Source organism: Canis lupus, chromosome 21, assembly GCF_048164855.1.
Source record: "Canis lupus baileyi chromosome 21, mCanLup2.hap1, whole genome shotgun sequence".
Lineage (NCBI taxonomy): Eukaryota > Metazoa > Chordata > Mammalia > Carnivora > Canidae > Canis > Canis lupus.
In genome coordinates this window covers 45,607,038-45,630,541 of record NC_132858.1, presented here as the reverse complement: position 1 = coordinate 45,630,541, position 23,504 = coordinate 45,607,038, and the positions used below count along the sequence as shown (strand labels likewise).

The following is a 23,504-nucleotide window of genomic DNA, read 5'->3' as shown; positions in this document are numbered from 1 at the left end:
CTCACTTAGAACATTTACAGTGTTATGCTTGCAAAATGTTGTAATATAGGACTTTTTGGTGGTAACTGCATTTGGGCAAATACCCCTTAAATAGCTGAAATTTAAAGTATTTCTTCACTGAATGGTATCATCCTGGAATTCCACACATTTCAAAGTCAGAGTTGTAATGATTTTAACTTTTTGGAATATGACTCTGAACTGGGTAGTCGACTGGGGGCCTGGCAGAGAACCTGTGGATTCCATTCTGTAGTAGAGTGGGTCCTCCATTCTGGTGCTGCTTCTTGGGAGTCAGGTGCCTATCAAAAAGTGAGCACATCGAAAGGATTATAAACCGTGTGGAGGCTCAGGAGGTGTGATTAACTTTGCAAGTGGGAGAAGCTGAAAATTTCAAGTGAGCATTTTTCGATTGTTGGAGTGAGTCTGGACAGGGTGATGCATTCTTCTTACGAAACAGGGAATCTGAAAGGGCAGGGAACATTTATCACAGCCTTTTTACCTATATATATATTTTGTTTTTTCCACTAGTGGCTTGAGAGTTGGGGAATGGAAAGGGAAAAAATGATGAGATGTAATGAGAGACTTCAGCAGGTTTGGCAGAAGGGCCAAAGGAGAGAGAAGGGAAGTGTCTTCATGGTGACTGGCTTTGGGATTGGGAGTGTTTAAGAAGTGAAATGAAACCATTAAAGTGTGATGGTAAATCATACGTCATGGCCCAGAAGGCAGGGGTTTTTATATATGGGCAACATATGAGTGTCTGTGTATAGCTTGATAACAAATAATTTATACCTTGAATTAGTAGTATATTACTTTTTCCTTAAACAAGCTCTCATTTTCCATTCGAATAGCTTTGCTTTATTAGCCTTCTCTAGAAATTATTTGGCTGAAATTCACAAGTATTTTTTATTTGATAGAATCATGATATGTTATGATAATTGGGAATCTGCAGGGTATTTTGTCATCTCTCCACCCAAGACATGAAATTCTTGAAAAGCATTCTTGTCATTTGCCTGATGAGTCCTTTTTTTTTATACTTCTAGTAAGGAGGAACTTAATACTTCTGGGAGTACCAATTAGGTTTTGTTAGTGTAAATTGATAGCAAGGGAAAAATTCATATTAAAAACTAAGTAAAATGGAAGAATATATACCACCAACAACCTCTTAGAATGGCTAATGTGACAAAGACTGACCATACTAGGTGTCCGTAAGCATGTGGAAAAACTGGAACTCGCATACACTGCTGTGGAAATGAAAAGTGGTAGAACGATTTTGGAAAAGCAGTTTAGTGGTTTTCAGAAGCATTAAACATAATACCCACCCTATGCTCTCTTCTTTTTACCCTGAGGAAATGAAAGCATATGCTTGTACAATGGCTTGCACATATATGTTCATGTCAGTTTTATTTTGTCACAGCCCCCAGTGTGGAAACCATCGATATGTCCGTCTACAGAGGAATGGATAAACAAAATGTGGTATATCCATACAGTGGCATTCTACTTATTAATAAAAAGGATTAATTTTTATTAATTAAAATTTATTTATTTTTTTAATTAAAATTTATTTTAATTAAATTTAATTAATGAGCTACTGATAACGTGCTACAACATGCATGAATCTCAGATCTGTCATGCTAAGTGAAAGAAGTCAGACTGAAAAGCTTACCTACTGTATGGTTGCATTTATATAAAACACTGGAAAATGCAATCAAATCTATAGTGACAAAAAGCAGATAAGTGATTGCATTGAGAGAGGCAGAGGGCTTATAAAGTGGCATGAGGAAACTTTCAGGGCTGATAGATATATTCATTATATTGATTTTGGGGAAGATTTCACAAGTCCATATGTATGTCAGGACTTCTCAAATTTACACTTTAAATATGGCAGTTTATTGTGTTTCAATTGTATCTGAGTAAAGCTGTTAAAATTAATAACTATGAAAAGACAAGCTACAGAAAAAATGGAATAATGTGTTTTAAGAGGTGACATTTATATATCAAAATATTTGTTATTTCCATTTATGGAAGCCCAAATTGTGGGTATTCTTTAAAGTGCCTGACATTATAAACAGCACCATACAGAATGGGATCTAGATTATCTAATTACTGGCTTCTTCTTTGGCTTTTCTTTAAATTATGAGTCAAAAGAAAAATATTGTCTTCTATAAGTTTTTGCATAACTTCCTTGTTTCTGACCAATGAAATATATGGCTGGAGAAAATACCAAAATTTTAGCTTCTGTGACAGGTGGAAGAATTTTGCCAATATATCAATATATTTTTCCTGTTTAGGTTCTTTTTACATAAGTAATATGCTCTGTATTGCATATCCCTTTTTGGGAGGAGAATGACCTTTTATAGAAATGATACAGTGACTGAGAGTGCAGTCAGTGGATCAATGAGTATTTGTTTTCCATTTCTCCATAGCATGGGTACTCTCAGATGGTGTAAAAATGGGCTTGTCTGAAATAATGGAATGAGTAGCTTCTGTGCTAAGTATCTTGTTGGGGTCTAGCTACCTTTTTGGCAGAAAGTCTACCAGAGTTTTTCTACTTTTAAAATAGAGTTTTATCTCAGGATTAAATGCCCTATTGGGTGGTGAGGTAGTCTAATCATCTAATTCCGTTTTACATTAGTGGAAACAAATTAATACATTAGGGCACTTTGTTTGCCCAGGGATGGAAACCCAGCTTGGCCAGGTTTAACAGTGGGAAATACTGGCTTCTGTTGTAAATCAAGTTGAAGTGGGGATACCAGGCTCAACACTGTCTCACAGTATCCATCTCTGGAATAGGCTCACTATCTAGCAGGCACCATGGTCGGCCCACAGCCCAACACTGATGTCACAGCACTGTCATCCTCATAAGCGACATAGGACTTCTTCAGTAACTGGCAAAAACCTACCAGGAAGGGCTTTCATGGGCCTAATGGGGTTTATGCTTGTACCTGAAGCAGTGGCTACAGGTGGCTTAGTAAGATACTCTGGCCAGGCTTGAGTTAGGAGTAGGTATTGGATGTGGGAAGGAGGGAGCCCCACTTTAATAGAATTTCTTAGAGTAAAAAGCTGGTCTGTTACTCTCCAGGAGCCAACTTTCTAGTGCCTTATACAGTAACTGAATGATGCTCAACCTAGAAGTGATACCAGGGTGAACGTCCTTGGGTGGGCTGAGGAATCTGGTGACTGAGTCTTTCCTTTGAACACATCTTTGAGGTAAAAAAAATCACTGGTTCAGATGCTGTGAATGCTCATAAGGTTTTGCTACAGCTGCTGCCTTTCAATATACTTAGATTTTACCTAGTTGTACTCCCACCAGCCCCACATGAGAGTACCTCACTGTATCTTGTCACCAGCATTAGCTGTTATTCAAAAGTTCTTTGCCACTTAGATTTCTAGAAAATGGGAATTTATTGATTACTTTGTATTTTTCTTGTTACTAATGAGGCTGTTTACTCTTTTGAGAATTGTTAGTTTGTATACTTCATTGGTATGTGTGTAAAGTTCTAAATTGATTTGTAATTAAAAAGTTCACTGTTTACAAGGAAAAATAACAACATTGATCAGGGTGGATTGTGTGAAGAAGGCTCAAAATCAGAAGTCACTGCAAGTCACATTTAACAGTTGCCGATAAATCTTTCTATTAAATGAAACACTGATGATTTGCTTTTAGGATAACATCCATTTTCACACTAAATTAATACTTTAAATCTGAACTTTATTGTTTTTGTTCATACACTTGTCTTGATACTTTTAAGTTCTGTAAAAGCTGTAATCACAGGGTGTTTGTAGCAAATTTTAACTGCATATTTTTGTTAAAATATTACTTCTACCACGAACTCTAATCAATAAGGAAAATACAAACAACCCAGAAAGAAGCTGGGCAGAGAGATAAACAGGAAGTTCTCAGATGGAGAACCCTAAATGTCTCTAATAACCATGTGAAAAGGAGCCCAATTTCTCTAGTACTGATGGAATAGTTGAGAAAATGTGAAATTTTCTTAACTAATAGATACCATTTTACACTCATCAGTATGACCAAACATTTAAAAGTCTGATGAGTACCAGACACTAGATGGTGGTGGCGGCCAGGGAATTGGGCACTCTCTTCAGGTGGCAGATGAAAGAGTCTGGACACATTTTGTCAGATGAGTGACATATGCCTTCTAGTCATTGGTTTATCTTTTAATTCCACATTTGTGATGTTTTCAGTTCAGAAACTTTGGATGCAATAAATACATATTAATCAATTCATTTATAGTTTGTACTTTTTTATGTCTTCTGAGGGAAAACTATTTTGCCCCTACTAAGTCATAAAGATATACTCTGTATAAAGTTTTCCTTTTTTACATTTAATTCTTCGTTCTTCCTCAAGAAAAAAAAAACCCTCACTTCTGTGAAGAGGAGGATTTATTCCTTGGTATCAAGATGGAGTCTGCAGTTCTTGCTTTGCCAGGGAAAAGAAAAATTACACAAAAATTTGCCACCCCCTGAACCTGCTGGCTTCACATTTTCTTTCCCTTTAGGCCTTGACTCGGTTGCATTATTGGGAAACGCAGCTGCCCTGGAACAGATGTGGGAAGAGAAGTGCTGATGGGATTTTTGGAGGTGAAGGCTGACAGGGCAGTGATGCCCAGCAGAAGGGAGGCTGGCCAGGTTCTGGAGTTGGCAGATTGTGGTCCCAAGGCAGGGGTTAGGTAATGTGGTGCTGTGGCGGCCAGCTGAGCTGGGGGTCAGTCTCCCCATGTTCATTGGTTCAGGCAGGCTACTTAAACCTCTCTTTCACTCTTTCTGTGTGAAACGTGCAGCATATCCCACCCCTGAGCTTGTGATTAATTTGAGGATCTTTTAAGATACACATGTCAAATATTAGTGCAAGGCTCAGTGTTACCTATCATGAGGAACCACATCAAGCCAAGCATCTGGTTTCTGCCATTTATGACGCTTGCTGAAAGAACTGTTATTTGTTTAGTTCATTTATGTGATTCACTTTAATGCTGTTTCTTGTATCTAGGGCATACAAAGTTAGAAGAGGGAGGGATGAAGGAAAGGAAAAATAGGAAAAAGGAGAGAAGAAAGAGAAACTTCCACAGCACACTCATTTTTTACTGATTTTGCAGCCTGCTCCATCCGATCCTTTGTTTATTTGGGGCGTGGGTCCCTTTTATAGCATGTCACCAGTAGGTTTATTTTCTATGGTGGTGTAGGAGCACGCTTACTTCTATAATGATGCTCTGTGAAATGTCCCCAGTGCAGGTCTTGTGAGTTGACTTTAAGAGTTTCTTTTTAGTGCAGAGGCATTGCAACTTCGTTTACAGGGTGCTTCTTTTGAGAACTGTTGAGAGATGACAGTCTACTTGGGAAATGCCTTAATGGAGAATTGATAAAGTTTTTGTGCTAGAGAGTGTTATCACAATTTCTATGATGAAAGTACAGCTGCATTGGTGAAATTTTAAACGGTCCTTCTTTATCTTATGTCTGAAAAATAAGGCATTTTCTATGTGATTAATAACTTGGTCTCTGTTAGTTAAACCATATGTGCTGGCCTTTTTAGAGAAGTGGGTTTTTTTTTTTTTTTCCCTCAACCTGTGGAAACACAAAGTCTTTACTTTCTCAGATGTTGTTTTAAGGTAAGTAGAATGCATTGTCCAACAGCATTGTTGCTGTTATTATTCAGTTATAAATGAAAGAGAAAGTAAGAACATCTTTACTCCTAAGAGAATTTTTCTTAATCATTGATGTTATCATTAATGTACATATCGAGAATTATACAAGGTTATCCGTGGGCCCTGGTGAGATGTTCATATCAGCTCTGCAGTCGTCATGGATTTGCATTTTGTTGGGTTTTCTGGACCTGCTTTTGGTGATGAAGTTTGTCCTTCAAAGTATGGCATAGCAGATGCTTAGGACTTGGGCTGTCTAGGGGGTAGCCCTCCAAGCCTTAATTCTAAAGACTAGTAATGTGCCTGTTTCTTTTCTAGTTATGTGGTTGCAGGGATGACAATCCCATTTCTGTTACCTTAATTCTTTTTTTTTTTTTTTTTTAAGATTTTATTTATTCATGAGAAACACAGGCAGAGAGGAGAGAGCGAGAGAGAGAGAGGCAGAGACACAGGCAGAGGGAGAAGCAGGCTCCATGCGGGAAGCCTGACGTGAGACTCAATCCTGGGTCTCCAGGGTCACGCCCTGGGCTGAAGGCAGCACTAAACCGCTGAGCCACCCGGGCTGCCCTGTTGCATTAATTCTTAAAGAAAAAACTTATATGCTCTAGGGCAACGTTCTCTGGGGGAAACTGAATTTTATTTTCTGAAGTTGTAGCATTAGAAGCCTGTAGGCTAGGAACTTCAGGGCCATGGCCACCTGTAGAGGATACTCTGTTCATGATGTCCCCTTTCAGCCAAGCATATTTGGGTTAAAACACTAGTACTTATTTCTATGCTAAAGTACTATTTGAAATAATTTAGATAATTTGGGTTGTGCATGCATGGAGACATCTGTGTTGTGAATTACCATAGGGACAGAAGGGACTGCTCTGCCCCTTCTCTGCTGAGGCCTGGCTCCCTGGCCTGACAGCACTTACACTGGCCCCAGCAAGGTTCTGCCCTTGAATTAGACCATCTATCTTTTGGAAGTCCTTGTTTCTTTATCAGTAGGATCGAGTGGGCTAGACAAGATAATAGTCTCTTTACAAATCTAAATACTATAGCCAAGAAAAAGCCCATCTTTGCTTTACTGCAGAGACAAGGCTTTTCCAGGCCCGTTAGATATCATGTCTTTAGAAGGCCCTGTCTTCTCCTCGGGATTTACTTCCAACCATGTGACGTTTATCCTCCATCATGTGCCTCCATTACCTTGTATATCCCCTAGATTCTTCTCTGAGCTTGTTCTTTCTTTTGCTCATTCTTTATATTGCCACCACTATTGGTCAAGTCTTTATTGAATCTCACCTGGGTTATTACACTGAAACCCAGCCGATCTCCCTGCCTCGTGCCCCCCGCCCCCAATCCATCCCTCGCACAGCTGTCCAGACAGTCTTCCCAGGGGAACGCTGGGATTTTGTTACTCCCCTCCCTGAAAACACCTGGGTGCCTCCTGATGCCTGTGGAATAAAACAGAGCTTCTCTCTGCAGCTCTCAGGCTTCCCCTGTCTCTGCTACAGTATTTCTTTCCCTCATCGTGGCCCATGCTCTATCCAGACTTTGTCCTTTGGCTCTTGCTGGAATGTGCTCCCCTGTCTTTGCCTGTGGAAATGCTCAGTGTCCTACCTCTTTTGTGACAACTTTCTTGATGGCCCCACATGAAAGAGTGCCTTTTTCACATATTCATTCACTGATTGCTTCTTATTCCCTTAGTAAACATTTCTGAGTATGTGCAAAGGATATAAAGAATGATAACACACAACCCCTGTTCTCAGGTCAAATAGGTTGTGGACTAGTCATATAAATGCTCCGTGGTTTCATGTGTTAACTTATAAAATACAAGTGTCACAAAGTGCTGGAATCACAGACTGTGTACACAAACACCTTGAAAGCAGGCACTGTGTGTCCACTTTTCATTTAATACTCTTTTATCAGAGAGGGGTTTTGGTAATATTTGTTGCTCTTTAGTTAAATGCATTCATGGGTAGATTTTCCAATATGCGGTTCCCTCGCGATACCCTGATGACTGCGTTTCTTTGGTGGCTCTGCTTTCCTTTCTCTGTCCCTCCTTCTTCTATGTTTTTGCTGGATACATGTATAAGTCAGGAAGATACTAACTCGGCTTGAGAACATAATTTTTATCATACTTCATACAGTATATTTCACCATTTTGAAAACTGTCAATTGTATTTCTTTACAGGTTATTTATGTATATAAGAAAATGTTTATGCTTTGAAGAGTGGTTTTCCAGGAAAGCTGATTGATTTACAACAGCACCACAGACTGGGTACAGTGTCTGGTAGCTGGCCTGGGCTCAGCAATTCTTCTGGTGTGGATCTGAGAAAGAGAAACTTTGCTGGCTCCTTATGCTGTTGCTCAGAACTGATTTCCTATTAACATTTTCCTCCCTCAGCTGCCAAATTTAGTATTATAGACAGCTATCCAAGGCGTCGTAGGGAGGCTTCTCTGGAATGTCTGCTCTGTTCGGCAAACGGACATTGCACGCTCAGGGGAGAGTGAGCTCTGACTGCAATTTGCCATTCATCCATCTCCCTGCAGAGGATGGCTGCAGGTCTGTGGCGTCCCTGGAAGGTCACGGTCTTGAATGTGAACAGCGCGCTTCAGTGGCCTGCACGCCTCCTAAGGGCAAGGACCACATTTACCGTGTTGACCTGGCAGCCGGCACAGTCCCCAGCATGTAAATGAAAGAGGACCAAATAAAGACAAATAAAAGTAGACCAGGAGCCTGACTTCACCTCTGACTGAGGCAGTGTTTTAATCGGTGCCCAGGTTGCGAGGGATTGTGTTGTGTGCGTGTCGTATGCAAGCCTGCCTCCCCTGCTGCCTGCGGGGATGTGGCAGGCAGAGGCGGGAGATGCAGTCGAACGAAAGGAAAACCGCTCTGGGAATCAGCAGCGTGCCGGCTCCTTCAGAGGCAATCCCTTCAAATCCTCCCTGTGCTTTTAAAGGTGGTTAGGATTTAGAGGACGAATGTTGATGTAATAAGTCTTCTGCAGGCTGGAAGGCCGTTCGGCGCTCCTGCTTCTGGGAGCTTGTACTCACCCTGATGGGAGCGGCAGCGGGGTGGGGGCCTCAGCTCCTCACTGGGGGCCTCCTCCCTGGCCAGCTGGCCAGCCGTGTCCAGGGACTGGGGGCCTCCGATGCTGGGAGGGGCCCCTGTCCCGGCTTTGATGAGTCGGATGCAGTGGCCAAGTGCTGCCATCAGCTTAGAGCATCCAAGGCACACTATGCTCTCTATTTATTTGAGAGCGAGAGTTGAGAGAGAGGGAAAGGGAGTAGGGGAGAAACAGGGAGAGGGACAAGCCTACTCTGCATCAGGGAGCCCGATGCAGGGCTCAATTCCAGGACTCTGAGATCATGGCTTGAGCCAAAACCAAGAGTCCCTCGCTTAACCTACTGAGCCACCCAGGCGCCCCTAGATGATACTCTCGAAAGGTTGAAGTACTTAGGAATGTTTCAGCGGCTTGCAGAGACTGATTTAGAAGTGTTCTTATAACTGCAGGAAATTTAAGCTCAAGTGTTAAAACAGCCATGACGCAATGAATGGACAAAATGCTTTTCTTTCCCAACAAGGTGACTCTTCTGGAGAACTTCTTTCCTCTCTTCTCGTTCTCAAGTGGTTTTTACTTCTTTTAGATTATTTTCAAGACACTAGTTAGAGTTTAAATCGTTTTCTTGGGACGTTTATTTTCTAATAGGATAATTTCAGTTTTTGATCTTTAAACTGCAAGTTAAATTTAAGTGGCAAACTTTTTTTTTTTGTGGAAGTTATAGAATATTAAGGCTATTGGGAGATGGAGACAGTGTACTCTGTATCTTCAGGTAGTCATTTTATATTTACTCACAGTTTTGCAGCATCAGTGGAAAGCTTTGGTGAACCACAAAGCTACTTGAATTACAGGAATGCTCTGTAGTTCAGCAGCTTGTGATGCGGGAAGGGTATTTTGGAATTCTTGCATTAGGAATATAATGGCCATTACCTCAAATAGCAGACATGTAATTGTTCGACTTTAAAATAACTATGCTTAATGTTTTAACTAATACATAAGTTATTTTAAATACTTTTCACTTAGAAATCAGCTTTGTTTATGTAATAGGTTAGTACTTCTTTTTTAGAATATGCAATTTTATTTTTTCAAGCATTGTTGCAATATAACTGACATATAATGTTATATAACTTAAAGGTATACCGTGTTATGATCTGATACTTGTCTGTTTCAAAACGTTTACCACAATGAGGTTAACTTTCACCTCCTGTAATTACCATTTGGTGGTGATGGCGTTATGGTGAGAACCTTACAGCTCTTCCCTCATAGCTAACTTTCAGGTTATAGCATACAGTGTTGTTTACTGCAGTCACTAGGCTGTGCCTTACGTCATCCCCTGACCTTCCTCATCTTATTACTTTGTGTCTTTGACCGGCATTTCCCTATTTCCTCACTCCCTAACCCCTAAACCACCATCTTACTCAGGTTCTGGGAATTGGATTCAGATTCTACATATAAGTGAGATCATAAAGTATTTGTCTTTCTCTGTCTGACTTATTTCACTTAGCATCACGCCCTCACGGTCCATCTGTGGTGTTGTAAATGGCAGTTTTTTTTTTTTTCTAAATGGCTGAAGAATATTCTATATAAATATACATAACCACATTTTCTTTATCCACTCCTCTATCAGTGGACACTAAAGTTGTGTTCATGTCTTGGCTATTAAGAAAAATGCTAGTGAACACAGGGGAGTATAGATCTCTTTGAGATCATGAAGCATTTCCTTTGGATATATACCCAGAAGTGAGATTGCTGGATCATGTGGTAGTTCTGGTGTTGATTTTTTGAGGAATCCTCACACTGTTTTCCATAGTAGCTGTACCAACTTATATTCACGCCAGCAGTGCACCAGGGTTCCCTTTTCTCCGTATCCTTGCCAGCATCTGTTATCTGTTATAATAGCTGTCCTCTTAGGATATGGCACGATAGCTCATCATGGTTTTGATTTGCATTTCCAGGGTGATTAGTGATATAGAACCCCTTTCCTGTACTTGTTGGCCATTTGTATGTCTTTGGAGAAATGTCATTTGAAGGCTTCTGCCCATTTTTAAATCAGATTGTTTCCTTGCTTTTGAATTGTATGAATTCCTTGTCGATTTTACATATTAACCCTGCATCAGATACATGGTTTGCACATACTGCTTTCCATTCTGTAGACTGCCTTTTCATTTTGTTGATTATGTCTGCTGTACAGAGCTTTTCAGTTTGCTGTAGTTCCACTTGTTGATTTTTGGTCTTCTTACTTGAACTTTTGGTGTCAAATCCAGAAAACCAAGACAATCCGGGAGCTTTCCCCCCCCTATAATTTCTTCTAGGAGTTTTTATGGTTTCATATCTTACTTTTAAGTTCTTAATGCATTTTGAGTTACTTTTTGCAGTTGGTAGAAGATAAGGTTCAGTTCCATCATTTTCAAGGAATATCGAATTTACCCACCACTTATTAAGGGGATTGTCCTTTCACCAATGAGTATTCTTGAAATACAAGGTGATCATATATGCGTGGGTTTACTCCTGGGCCCTAGATCCTGTTCCATTGCTCTGTGTGTGTTTATGTCAGTACTGTGCTGTTTTGATCAATATAGTTTTGTGATATAGTTTGAAATCAGGAAGTGTGATGACTTAGCTTTTTCTTTTCTTTTCTTTTTTTTTTCTTAAGATTTTTAAAATTTATTCATGAAACACAGAGAGAGAGGCGGAGAAGCAGGCTCCTTGAGGGGAGCCCAATGTGGGACTCAATCCCTGGACTTGGGAACCATGCCCTGAGCTAAAGGCAGACGCTTGACTACCAGCCAGTCTTCTTTCTTAAGATTACTTTGGCTATTTGGAGTCTTGTGGTTTTATATACATTTTAGGATTTTTTTTTCTATTTCTGTGGAAAGGACTGTTTTTGATAGTATCAATTTGTAATTGGTGCTCAGTAGTTGTTTGTAGAATAAATAATATTTCAGCCACATTATCAGGCAAAATTTGAAACGTAACTGCTATGTAGTTGTGCCTCCTTTCACCACTATTTTTCTTTTATTCATAGTGGAAAATAATGACCTTGTAGCTTTTTAAATATACTAATTATTTCTCAAGTTGGAATGAATGGATACTAACAAAGCATTTTTCTTTCATCTGCAGAAACAGCAGCTTCTGTTAAAAGCTGGATTATCACATCATAAACTTCAAATTAACATAGTTGTTAAGGCTTAGGGAGGTAGTATCATCTTCCAAACTTCACAAGAATACTTTTCCTGCGTACTCATTTTAATGATGGAATGATTCTAGTTGGTATCATGGGGGACTGTTTGCCAGATGTGAACCATCGGCACTTCTTCAGCTATTCAAGCCTGATACTGAGTATTAAAAACCTGAGATGAACTTAGAGCCACAGAGAAAATTTGGGAGTTTGTAGTTAAAGGTTAGGTTGTTCTGCCCATAGACTAAGTCAGTGAGAAAATAAATGTTTGTTTTGTAGATTTGTAGAAAACTCATGAGTAGGTGTATTTGTCAGAGACTTCTTAAATCCAGGTGGAGGTCTTGCTCACCTCAGGGTGTATCATCAGGAGAGAGTAAAATAAGCAGTAAAAAGAGCTTTTCCCAAGTATGAAAGAACAGGCGTTTGCTTTTCACACGTGTAATGTAAGTGTGGCTTGCTTGCTAAGTGTGACTAAAGAGCATGAAGCTGCCTGGGCAACCATGTGGATGTTGGGATTGCTAACTAGTGGATCTCAGAGAACGAAAATGAAATCCATCTTCTGTTTCTTATTCATTCCACTCTGTGTCCATGGGGATGCAGCATTTGTGAAGGAATCAATTATCCATTTGTTAGTCAGAGGAGCCTTACAAATTATACATTAGCAGATTGATTTCTTAGGTTCACTGTTGGGGGACCGATAGCTTAAGGTGGGATGATGAGGAGTGTCGAGGGAAAAGAAGTTGCCACAGAGAACACCATTAAGAGCAGCTTTTGCCATGACCGTGAATTTATTCCTAATTGAAGAGCTGACATAATCCATACTAAGTGTATTTATTTCAGGCATTTTTACATTAGGTAATTGATTATCACATGAGGTGTACATGTTAGTAATTTTGCCTTTTCTTTAAATTTAAGAACCTGAGACCACCTGTAGTGGACTTGGGCTTAGAAGGTATGTGCCAGTCCTCACCCCCTCCTGCTTACTCAGGCCTCTCTTTTTGTTCCATTAAGGAAACATTTTTATATGTTCTATAGTGTCAGCTTGACATTATTGATTTTTGAACAAACTCACTTATATTGTCCAGAATTCCAAACATGTCTCCATTAGGAATAAAATTGTAGCTAATGGAAAATACAGCTGAGGCCATTTTTCTCTGGTCTTTTTTCCTCGGGTCCCTCTCCTTGTTTACATCTACTCCAGTGTCCTAGCTTTGCAAACATACCCTCTACATTCTGTGTGTAAAACAGGCAGTATTGCAGAAAGACTCTTCACTCCACTTTCCCTTCTGTACCCTTTTTCTCCTTTTCCCACTGTTTACTTCAGGTGTGAAGAAATGGCAGAAACGCGTTAGGTGTTTGTTCCTATTTCTGTGAGGAATGATTATAGGTGCCAGACCCACTACCTGTACCATTGACAGCTGTAATGCTGAAATCCTGTTATTTATTTGTTCTCTATCAAATATTGTGGAACTAGTAATAGAAACCAATGTGCATAGTGATGATACCCAGTCGTCGCTTTAGGTAAAAATAGGTGCTGCAGGTCCTCAGAGTGACGGCTTTAACAACGAAGATAAATTTTGCTATCTTTTTGGTTTTAAATTAGAGAACTGACTACATAATCATTTAAAAATATTTATGTTTGTATTACAATCAGATATATATCCTAGAAATTAGCAAAAAATAGAGGATAATCTAAACAGTAATAGTATCTCAGCACCTAGATAAAACCAGTGCTAATATTTTGGAGTATCTACTTCCAGTCACATATGCTATGTGAAAATACCTGTAAATACAGTTGTGTTTATAAACACGGGATCATCTTTACCCAGAGTTAGCTGAATTGTGAGAGTTGAAGGCACAGTCTTCCAGATGAGTGAATTTGCTGAAGACTTCTGACACCAACTACAAGATGTAGAAAGTTCCCAGATGCACTCTCATGATTGATAATTAGTTAGAGGCCTCACAGAACTCACTGAAAGTTACTATACCCACAATTACAGTTTATTATAAGGAAAGGATATAGTCAAAAAAATCAGCTGAAAGAAGAGTCTCATAGGGCAGACCCTGGGATACAAGATTCCATTGTCCTCAGGACATGTTACCCCGGGCATAGATGTGTGACAACCAGGGAAGCTCCCTTTGGTGTTCAGGATTTTTATTGGGATTTTATTATGTAGGCATGATTGGTTGATGGGTTGTCCACATGGTTGAATTCAGCTTCTGGGTTGGTTGATACCCTGTGATCCAAAGCCCTCACCTAAAATCACAAAGTTAATCTTTCTGGCATGGCCCATTGAAAGACTATGAGGTCTTTTGCCTTTAACAAAGACATTCCTATCGGATCTGTAGGTATGACACAGGTTATCTACCGGAAACCAAGGGCAAAGACCTGACTTCTCTCGGATAAAGTCAGAGTCTTTTTGTATTTTTAAAGGTTTATTTACTTATTTAAAAGAGAGAGGGAGGGAGGGTGCACACATGTGAACAGTGAGAGAGGGGCAGAAGGACAGGAAAAGAATCTCAAGCAGACTCCCTGCAGAATGTGGAGCCCAACTCAGGGCTCCATCCCATGACCCTGAGACCATGACCTGAGCTGACATCAAGAGTTGGATGCCCAACCAGCTAAGCCATTTAGACACCCTAAAGTCACCCTAAAGTTGATGCCCAACCAACTAAGCCATTTAGACACCCTAAAGTCACCCTAATGTACATATACATTTTTTGACTTAATTTGTTCTTTTAATTTTCATCATTTATATTCCTTGCTTTTAGAAATGTAGATAATTTCCATTTCTTAGTGTCTTATAAAAGAAATCTGCTGTAGAACACAGCTTTGCAAAGTAATCTTTTTTTTTTCCTTGAGCCAAAACCAAGAATGGACAAAACTGCAGTTGTGATGGGAAGTTTTTGAAACATGCTTTTATCAGTCTTCAATAGATCAAGAAGAAAAAGTAAATAAGGATATGTAAAAATTAGATAATATAAATATACATATATTAAAAATATATGTATTTGGGGCAGCCTGGGTGGCTCAGAGGTTTAGTGCTACCTTCAGCCCAGGGCATGATCCTGGACACCCTGGATTGAGTCCCACATCGGGCTACCTGCGTGGAGCCTGCTTCTCCCTCTGCCTGTGTCTCTGCCTCTCTCTGTGTCTCTCATGAAAAAATAAATAAAATCTTTAAAAAAAATGTATTTTGAACCAGAGAATATGTGTTAGTTTGAAATGAATATCTTAGGTTTCAAAGAGCAACGATTTAAAAAAAAAAATGTTACACAAACCACATTTCTGACCACAGTTGTAGTTACAGTAGAATTTATTAATAACTAGGTAAGTAACCAATTAATACTGTCACCATCCTTAGAAATGAAACAAAATAAAATAAAATGTTACTTTTCTCAAAGAGGAAATAATTATTGCAATTACACATTATTTTTTGGCCTCTGATTTGTGGCCAGTTGGTATACTCAAAGGCAAATGCCAGACATTTGATTATTTTATGATTAACAAATGAGCATTAACAACTAACGTGGAATATATTAATGTCAGGAAGTTCAGTAAGGTCAACAAAATGTCCAAAGGCAAAAAAGGGAAAATTAATATGTAATTAGAAATTAATAAAATAAAACACGTTAAAATTACATTCTCATATTTGCAAATGGGAAATAGGAAAAATAATAGTACCTGTCACCTAGAGTTGCCATGAGGACCAAATGGTACATGTGTAAAACTCTTAGAGACTGGTGCACAATAAGCCACAATAGGACATGTTAGCTCAGTAGTAGTAGTAGTAGTAGTAGTAGTAGTAGTAGTAGTAATAGTAGTAGTATAGTAATATCATTAGTATTATTAAAATACTAGAAGAAGAAAATATTAAAAGTATTATTTTAATATTAAAAATATTAAAAGAGGGGATCCCTGGGTGGCTCAGCGTTTTAGCGTCTGCCTTCGGCCCAGGGTGTGATTCTGGAGTCCCGGGATCGAGTCCCACATCAGGCTCCCTGCACGGGGCCTGCTTCTCCCTCTGCCTATGTCTCTGCCTCTCTCTCTCTGTGTCTCTCATGAGTAAATAAATAAAATCTTTAAAAAAAAAAAAAGAAGAAAAAGAAATTTTCATCTCTTAAGGATATGAAATGCAGTATTTTCTGGGAAAATCAAATGACCAGAATAGAATGAGAACATTTGAGTTATTTGACAGTCATTGGGAAACAAAACAAAACAAAACAAAACAAAACGATGATTTAAGAAATAAGCCAATGAAGGTATTGACCACAGACATTTTCATGAGCAAGTTCTTCTTAATTTTATTTTATTTTATTTATTTATTTTTTTAAATTTATTTATGATAGTCATATAGAGGGAGAGAGAGAGGCAGAGACATAGGCAGAGGGAGAAGCAGGCTCCATGCACCTGGAGCCTGACGTGGGATTCGATCCCGGGTCTCCAGGATCACGCCCTGGGCCAAAGGCAGGCGCCAAACCGCTGCGCCACCCAGGGATCCCTTAATTTTATTTTAACATTTTAATGTTTATCTTTGTGAAATACAACTTGACAAAGCACATAAAATATGCAGTGAAAAGCAAGAGTTATAAAGCAAAACATCATGTAACTAGCACTCTGTTGAGAATAGACCATGTGACAGCTCTCTCGCCCTGCTTGCGGTACCCTTAGAGGGACCCTACTGCCCTGATCTTCGTAATTGAAAATGCTTAGTTTTTCTTTTTCATTTTATACCCTCTATGTGTACCCCCTGTGCACTGTCATAGAATTTTGCCTATTTTTGTATGTTGTGTAAACAATCCTATTACACATACCAGGAATGAGAAAAGGGTGCTTACAGGCATTGCCACTCCCAGAATAAAATAAAATGCAAGATCTCTAAGGAGAAAAATATCAAATTTTTTGTTTAGAGACATTAAAGACTGTCTAGTAAATGGAGAAATGCTCCAGGTTTATGGATTAGAAGAGTTAATATTGTAAATATATCAGAGGGAAAATTTTCAACATTTTGCCATTAAGTGAGAATGAGGAATTTCTCTCCCACTATGCCAAGAGTTTTTACCATGAATGGGTGTTGAGTTTGATCACTCTCTGCATTTACTGAAATGATCTTTTGATAGTCTTCATTTATTTTCTTAATGCAGAAGATTATACTACATTCATTCATTTCCCTGTATTGTACCAGTCTTAGTGTTCCTGGAATAAACTTGGCTTTTGTACATATGCCGACTTTATTAATATTTTCTTTAGGATGTTTCAATTTATGTTCATGACTGAGATTCACTTGTATCTTTTCTTTCTTAAAATAACCTTGTTGAATTTTGTTATTATAAGGTTATGCTGGCTTCCTAAAATGATTTGGGAAACCTTTCTCTTCTCTGGAAGAATTTTTGTGCAATTTGAATTTCTTACTCTTTGAACTGTCTCTCGTGAATTTAATATAGCGAGTGAGTTTGACAGAGAATAGATAAATAAGTAAAATAAGGTAGGTAGTGAGAAGTGCTACAAGGGAAAATGAAGCAGTGAAGCAGTTGCAGTGTTTTGGTGAATGTTGAAATTTTAGATCAGTAGCCAGAGCACGTCCCTGAGAAGGTGACCAGTAAAGATCTGGCAAGAACGCATTTTGGGCATGGGCAGACAGGTGCAGAGGCTCTAAGGCAGGAAGACAGCAGGAAGGTCGTCGTGGCTGGAGGAGAGAGAACAAGGCAGAGAATAGGTGAGGGGAGAGATTGGCGGGAGGACTGGAACCAGACTGTTGAGGACTCTCAGCTCATAGTAAAAACTTTGGGTTTTATCCTGAGATAGGAGGCCATTGGAGGATTTAAAAGGAATGACATTATCTGATCAACTTGTTAACAATATCTCTCTGCTGGTTTTTTGAGAACAGACTTCTGGGAGAGTATGGCAGAAGCAGGTCCACTAGTTAAGAGAATATTAGGATGGTCCAGACAAGAATGATGATGGCATGATGGCTGTTGTAGGGCTGGTGAAAGTGGTCACAGCCTGGATAACTTTGGTTTATGAGATGATCAGAATTGCTGACAGATACACAGTAGAGTGTGAAAGAAAAACAGAAGTCAAGAATAGCTCAAAGGTTTTTTTTTTCCCTGAGCAGCCAGAAGAATGTAGTCGTCCTTAACTGGGATGAGGAAAACATTCAAAAGGGAAAACTATGTGGAGGTTCCTCAAAGAGTTAAAAATAGATCTGCCCTACGACCCAGCAATTGCACTGCTGGGGATTTACCCCAAAGATACAGATGCAGTGAAACTCCGGGACACCTGCACCCCACTGTTTATAGCAGCAATGTCCACAATAGCGAAACTGGGAGGATCCTCGGTGTCCATTGAAAGATGAATGGATAAAGAAGATGCGGTCTCTGTATACAATGGAATATTACTCAGCCATTAGAAACGACAAATACTTACTATTTGCTTCGACGTGGATGGACCTGGAGGGTATTATGCTGAGTGAAATAAATCAATCGGAGAAGGACAAACATTATATGGTCTCATTCATTTGGGGAATATAAAAATTAGTGAAAAGGAATAAAGGGAAAGGAGAGAAAATGAGTGAAAATATCAGTGAGGGTGACAAAACATGAGAGACTCCTAATCTGGGAAATGAACAAGGGGTAGTGGAAGGGGAGGAGGGCGGGGGGTTGGGGTGACTGGGTAATGGGCAATGAGCGGGGCACTTGGTGGGATGAGCACTGGGTGTTATGCTATATGTTGGCAAATTGAACTCCCCCCCCCCCCCCCAAAAAGGGCCCTTACATAAGGGAGCATCAGGATCTTGGGCTGGGATACACTTCAGTTGAATGCCTGTGAGGCATCCAAGTACATCTGTGAAACAGGCAATTCTGTGTATTGGTCTGAAAGAGGAAGAGGCCCAATCTAGAGATGAAATAGAAGAGTCAGTTCATGGCTTGGGAGAAAATAGCCAAAGGAGCAAATATAGACGCCAGAGAGAAGAGCTACAAGGACTGAACCATGAAACAGAGAAATCAGAAGATTGTGAGAATCTAGCCATAGACACAGAGAGGGAAGCTGGAAATTTAAAAGAAAAACCAGATAAGTTTAGTATCCTGGAAGCAAAGAGAAGGAGAGAGTTATTAGCATCCTCGTATCAGTTAAGGTAAGTTAGGCTTGACCACTGACCACTGTGTTTAGCAAAGTGAGGGTCATTTGATTTTAAACTTCACAGGAGAAGCATAAAAATCCTTGAGAAAAGCCAAGGAAAATATGGAGAATTGTGGCTGGGTCTTGCCTTTTTACCAGATAGCAGAACATACTATGTGTATTGTAATTAAGTCAGTGATGAATTGATATAGCAATGATCAAAGAGACCACAACTAAAAACCCAGAAGGTTATCTGAGTGTATGTGAATATTTATTATATGACATAGTTCTCTTCAGAAGAAGGATGGATTATTTAATAAATGGGGCTACCCCAACTGGACATCCTTTTGGAAAAAAAATGAGTCCCAAAAGTATTGAAGACGTAAACATTAGAAAAAAAGTAATAACCATCTTGCAATTAAAAGCAAAAACAAAAACAAAAACAGACTGCATACAGCGTCTGGGTGAGAGATTGTACCAAGGTCTCATACCCTAAAAATAAAAAGGAAATTAAAAAAAATAGCAACACACATATCCATAGAAAAATGAGTAAAAGCTGTCTGTGAACAAGCTCAAGTGCTTGAGCAAATTAATTGGCCAACAGACTTAAGAATGCTTATGTTGGGCAGCCCAAGTGGCTCAGCGGTTTAGCACTGCCTTCAGCCCAGGGCGTGATCCTGGAGTCCCGGGATCAAGTCCCGCATGGGGCTCCCGGCATGGTGCCTACTTCTCCTTCTGCCTGTGTCTCTGCCCCTCGCCCCCCCCCCCCCGCCTCTCATGAGTAAATAAATAAAATCTTTAAAAAAATGCTTGTTTACAAGTAGGGAAGTAAATCAATGATCATTGGCAGAAAAATAAGGTTAAAAAAATTTCTGTTGCTAACAGAGATGTGAGGAAAAGAAGATTCTCAAATTTTGTAGATGTGCTTTTCCCTGTTAGATTGCTAATATGCCAGTACATATTCTACTCAGGATGAAACACATTGTGATTAAAAGTTTGCTTTTCTTATGACTAGCCAGTGAGAAGTCCTGTGGTTCCAGACAGCTCTGAGAAAGTCTGGAAGTTTCCTTTTCCTTATTGTGAGGTAGCGATGACCATCCTATGCCCATCGTATGCTCATCCTATGGCGACTGTTTCCCCTGAGATCCTGAGGACCAGCTACTGTGTATGCCGAGTCTTTGGAAAATGATACAGTGTGACCTGGAGAATACTGGCAAGATGCCAGAGCCCAAGAAAAAAGATCACATAAATTGTGACATGCATATGGGAAGGAAATACACTTCTTACTGTGAGTTGTTGTAAAGAAAGGCCTATAAAGAAGGACCGCAGTCCGTGTCAGGGCTCAGTTTTGTAGGCCTGGAACAGCACCGTCCAGTAGAAGTTTCTGCAGTGAGGAAAATATTCTGATTGGTGTACTAATACGATAGCTGCTGGTCTGTGTGGTGGTTGAGCACTTGGCAGATGTTGGTGCAATTGAGGAATGAAATTTGTGATTTTGTTTAGTTTTTACTAATTTAACCTATATGGTCACGTGTGGATACCACCGAATTAGACAGGACAGGAGAGAAAAGCTCGACATTGTTCAGGCTTCCATGCACCTATTAAATTATAATTTGAGATAGATTATATCACATCCTGGTTAAATTACAGTCAGGGGTATGTGAGGTCTATATTTGCCGAGAGTAAATGGGTATTAAAATGTGCGATGAGCAAAATGATGAGCATTGGGAGGGTGGTGACAGAAGATATTTGATGAGGAAAGCATTTATCCAGAGAAGACTGTAGAAGCTGTGCCGAGTCAGGCTTGTCAGCCAGAAGTCCAGACATGCTGGCCTCACTGTGTCCCAGTTCAGCATGTATTTTGTGTTGCATATTCCTTGCCATTCATCACAACACTCCCTGTGCAGGACGCCTGTCCAGTGCTCTCAGGTTTAGATCCCTCGTTCTTTATTGTGATTCTCATCCGTGGACTTTGGTTTATTTTTCTATAAAAGGGATCAAATATCTATCTACAAGATCCTTTCCTCTTTTTAACATTCTAGGAACTTTTAAAAAAAAATTATTTGAGAGAGAGAGAGAGCACAAGAGGGGCAGAGGGAAAAGCAGGCTTCCCATTGAGCAGGGAGCCTGACGCAGGACTTGATTCCAGGATCCCAGTGTCATGAGCCAAGCTAAAGGCAGACACATAACCGACTGAGCCACCCAGGCACCCTAACATTCTAGGAACTTTTAAGGAGATAGGTTGCTTTTCATAGACTGCATTTCAGGAATGTTGCTTGTGCGGGAATCAACATGAGGAAGGATTCTGAGGCCAGCCGTCTTAACCTGCGATTGAGGAATTTGTCTCAGCAGCATTAGTCATTGAGTGGCCTTCCAAGGTCTGGGAGTCTGGATCTGCTCTAACCTTTGCTTATTAGTTCTAAGATACTTTCTCTGAGAAAGGAACATTCCATTTTCTATTTTTTCATTTATTCTTATCAATAAGCCAGATTACTTTAAGGTTAGAAACTTTAAGAAACTAATTTGCAGACTCATGTCATAACTGATAAAGGCTTACTTTTCTTTCCATGCTTAGTTTGTTCAATCATGTTTGTGTAAAATAGCAGGAAGCTGCCATTATTTAAGAAGGGGGAAAAAGGTTGCCATTTCTTAATGTCAACATTTACCAGTTTTAACTTCTATTGGAAAATCCACCTATATGAATGTTTAAGTAAGTAAACAGTTGACTACATAGAAAACTAGAAAGCCATGAACAGTTGTAAAAGTTCTGTTGTGTATTTATACTTGGGAAAATACATCCAAAATAGAATGCCTGATTTCGGTCTTGACAGATTTTTAAAATTTGAGATTACTCAAAAGAATAGGGATAACAAATTAGTGAATATCAACTAGACCCTGTGGATTTCCCCCCAGAAAGTACGAAGAATAAAGTGCAAATACAAAGTTGACTTGTGATTTAAGAGAGAAGAACAGATAGCGTGGCTGACATAACAAGCTAATAAAACAGTGAAAATTTCTCTTTACATCATGATTTTTACATTGGTGTTTGTTATGTTCTTTTAATGGATTTGGTTGGGAAGGAATTTTAGGAATGTGGAATAAATAGAACAGAGTTAATAAAAAGCCATATAACCTGTAACAAAAAACATTTTAGCTGGGACTTGAAGCATATGAAATATGTAATTTCGAGAAATCTAGGTTTCTGGGTTTATTACACATGTGAGAACAAAGCTGTGCTTTACCATTTGCATTTGCAAAATGCCAAGTATGTCTTGGACTCACACATCTAAACTTAATAGACAGTTTATATCACTTAAATATTACAAAGAGCCAAAGCATTTGGTTGTTGATATATATTTTCCTGAAGTTTTACATGTTTATTTGTTTATTTTAATAGAGTCCTGTGAAGATAAATCAGATTAGCCTGGATGAAAGTGGAGAGCACATGGGCGTGTGTTCAGAGGATGGCAAGGTATGGCAATGACTGGGGCAGGTGGAAAGCACCGTCTGGCTCTGAGGACTGGAATATTCTCCCACTCTAGGGGCTTGGAAACACCTCTGCTTACTGTATACCTGCCCTAGGAGAATCTTGATTATTCTTTTTGGGTATTGGACTTGCTTCCGATTGCTCATAATTAAAGTAAAATATATTTTGCACAAATGTGCCTTAGGAAAAGTAATTACAAGAATGTCAATAATGTAACTAGTATTAAGCTGATTAACAGCTGTGGCAGGGGGACGTGTCATCTTAATCATTACTGCTGTGCCACTTATACTTCAGTGACTAGTCTGCAGTTCCTGCAAGACAGTAGTTTAATGCCTTTCTGCCATAAATCCACAAAATTGGATTTTGTGGGCCTGATTTCTGTGGGCCGGTGGTTTTCATTTTCACACAAGTTATGAATGTTTCTCTTGAATTATAGAATCTTTTGATAAGCAATCATAGTTTATCAGAAGAATAAAGTGTCTTACAATGGCCACATTAAATAAATGTAAAATCAATATATGTACAGTTTTCTAAAAACCTGGCACCCACTTCCTCTACCGAGGACATACATCATTTGTGCAGTGTATAACTAACAATTATCAGTGCTTCTTGCTGATGTTGAGCTGTGACATTTAGTGGTTGTGGTGATTGATTTTCCACTTATAAGAATGTCTTTTTTGTTTTCCAGTCGATGGAAGTCTTTTCTAATGTTGGTTTGCAATGATAAAATTCTAATGCACAGTGTATTTAAGCTACTTTTCTAAAATAACAGCTTGAGAAGAAAGTGCATTTAGAATCATTACACAATCTTACATATTCCTGACTGAATAGAGCACATTTCCTAATCTAATTTTGCATTTTTACATGATCTAAATTCAGTGGGTCATTAAGATGAGTAAATGAAAAATAATGTACTCCATGTAAAAGATTTATACCCTTTTAATCTATCAGCAAAAGAAAAATAAAGTCCTCTTGAAACACAAGAATACATTTTATATATCTAAGCTTAATGTGGCCCAAA

At 39.2% G+C, this 23,504-nt stretch overlaps 1 protein-coding gene across 3 annotated transcripts in view; it reads left to right on the top strand.

Moving 5' to 3' along the window:
• VPS41 (VPS41 subunit of HOPS complex) overlaps nt 1-23,504 on the top strand; it is a 167,146-nt gene that overhangs the window by 48,013 nt on the left and 95,629 nt on the right. For all 3 annotated transcript variants that reach the window (XM_072791623.1, XM_072791622.1, XM_072791621.1), the window contains exon 5: nt 22,394-22,468. In XM_072791623.1, the coding sequence (XP_072647724.1) occupies nt 22,394-22,468 (75 nt within the window). The remainder of the gene's footprint in view (nt 1-22,393; nt 22,469-23,504) is intronic.